General features: G+C 35.6%; 1 protein-coding gene across 15 annotated transcripts in view; it reads right to left on the bottom strand.

Moving 5' to 3' along the window:
- The window catches only part of Stat92E (Signal transducer and transcription activator Stat92E), a 58,091-nt gene that overhangs the window by 55,566 nt on the left and 25 nt on the right, over positions 1-2,500 (bottom strand). For 3 of the 15 annotated variants that reach the window (XM_043035349.2, XM_043035348.2, XM_086555159.1), the window contains exon 1: positions 2,226-2,367. Coding sequence is in view for 4 of the 15 variants with exons in the window: in XM_043035342.2 (XP_042891276.1) it covers positions 105-116 (12 nt within the window). In the remaining 11 variants the exon portion in view is untranslated. Of the gene's footprint in view, positions 618-2,225 lie in introns of those variants that run through there. The other 12 variants (XM_043035346.2, XM_086555157.1, XM_043035344.2 and 9 more) reach the window with 10 other exon arrangements.

Here is a 2,500-nt window from a genome sequence, read left to right on the forward strand (position 1 = left end):
CAGTCTGATCACCATACACCCACTTCACTCGCATATTACCAAAGGAAAGAGCTCCTGTACGCAGTTGGCAAACAATCTGCGTAAGTAAGAGCCAATCAACGCACTAGACTTGCCATGACGCCGCGAAGATTTCCACAAAGTTCACGGAGTCTGAGGGTCTGGCGCGCCTTCACTCCAAGCAATCGTGCTTTCGTCAACGTTTTTAACTCTTTACGGTAAAGTCACTTGTCAGGGACATCGGGATTGCTGGGAGTTAACCGCTGGGCGCGTGTCGCTGCCTGGCTATAGGTGTCACGAGCCTCACAGAAAGTAGAATTGGGCAAAAGAGCACAAACTAACACTTGTTCGCCGCCTTGTCACACGGCCGAGCACTGGCTCCTCCTTCCCCGCCTCAACACCGCCTCACAGCCTCTTCTCTGTGCCAATACACTCACCTGGACTGATCCCAAGGTGAAGCTCGCAGTTCTGGATGCTGTCACAGCAATATCTCAGAGACAATTATTGTTTCCCGGTAGAAAAGTCTCTCACAGATCGATTCATCAAAACACACACAAGTTTCGTGGAAATTTTACCTTATATGGAAGGCTCTTGGTCACGTGACTGCAAAGGTGCCAGCTCTAGTGCGCAAACGTTTACTATCTTCGTATTTGTGTATTACCGATAACATTTAGCATATCGCAAATCCAATTGGTAATTAGAACAATTCATGAATGGTTTTCTTAATTAGCAAGATCGATATAATGATATCGCAAGACTTTTCGACATACAATTGGCACCAACGCACTGTTGCTGTCGCTGTTGGGCGCATGTCTTCGGAGCACCTTATAGTATCGAGGATTTCCTAGTATTCTACTCCCTTTCGGCGGTTCTCTGATCATTGCGTCAACCTGCGAGATGCTAACATTTACCATGCCGAATCACCTTATTTAAAATGCTGTGAGATTTGTGACTGTCCGAGAGCTTTTATCTTGAGTGGAAACATTTTTTTTCCTTCTCTCCAATTTTGCATAATTGAAATCTTTTGGTTTCTTCTGTTGATACAAAAACTAAAAACAAAACAAATGAAAGCCAACTTAAAAGAGAAAGTTAATTTTACTTTTATCATTACTATCATTGGCATTATTGTTGCTTTACTATTGCTAATATTCAATTGCAAATCTTGACCTTTTTCATCTTATCATAATTTTCACCATGATCATTTTAGTCTATAGTGTCATTATCATTGTCATAATCATCGTTAATGTTGTTATTATCATTATTATTAGCAATGTCATTATCATTAATATCATTATTATCATTACCATAATCACTATTATTATAATTATACTGTTGTTATTACCATCATTATTATTATTATTCATTATCATGATTCTTATCAAGATTATTATTATTATCATTATTATTAGTAGTATTAGTATTAGTATTATCATAAGTATTAATATTATTATCATTTTTTATTATTTGTATCATTATTACTATCATTGTTTTTATCAACTTTATTATTATATTCATTATCATATACACATGTGTATATACATACATATATATATATATATATATATATATATATATATATATATATATATATATATATATGTGTGTGTGTGTGTGTGTGTGTGTGTGTGTGTGTGTGAACAAACGTATACGTACGTGCGTAAGAGTATGCGTATGTGTGTGTGTGTGTGTGTGTGTGTGTGTGTGTGTGTGTGTGTGTGTGTGTGTGTGTGTGTGTGTGTGTGTGTGTGTGTGTGTGTGTGTGTGTGTGTGTGTGTGTGTGTGTTTTATATAATGTATGTATATATATATATAAATATAAATATAAATATAAATATACATACATATATATATATATATATATATATATATATATATATATATATGCGTATATAAAAAATATAAAGTATATAATGTATCCATAAGGTCTACCTGTGTGAGAGAGCGTATGCACAAACATAAACACATGTAGTAAATATGGCAACAGTTTGTTAGCAATTGAATTTGACATGTAATAAATAATATGGTATTCTTATATAACATGGGCCAAATTAAGTACTAATTTAAAATGGTTTTCATTTACATCAAGTCAAACTATGGACAAATGGAATCAAATTTATATCCTATCTTACATATTTCGTAAGCCTACATGGGAATCTATTTTCATCAATAACTGTGATATAGAACTGGATCTGCAACATGGATTTGTCTTGATATACCGATAGACCTACTTGATGTTTGGGAGAGCACTGTCAGACCTCTTTCCTAGTCAATATCAACATCTCAACTGCAATATGTTCACTATTGCCAACAGTTGTCAGTGCTTGAGTCAGTATCAACAACGCTGCTGGCGTATGCTCTGGATTCAGTCATTTGCATTCACAGATGTTTGCAACCCCTTTCCGTTATTGCGTTGTACAAAGGCGTTGGGTGGTAGATGATGTCTGGAAAGCAAATTTGCAGTAGACAGCAGTTTAGAGGGAGAACGAAGGGAAATTAAATATGG

Source organism: Penaeus japonicus, unplaced genomic scaffold, assembly GCF_977035675.1.
Source record: "Penaeus japonicus unplaced genomic scaffold, GWHDUDI00000001_assembly GWHDUDI00000030, whole genome shotgun sequence".
NCBI lineage: Eukaryota > Metazoa > Arthropoda > Malacostraca > Decapoda > Penaeidae > Penaeus > Penaeus japonicus.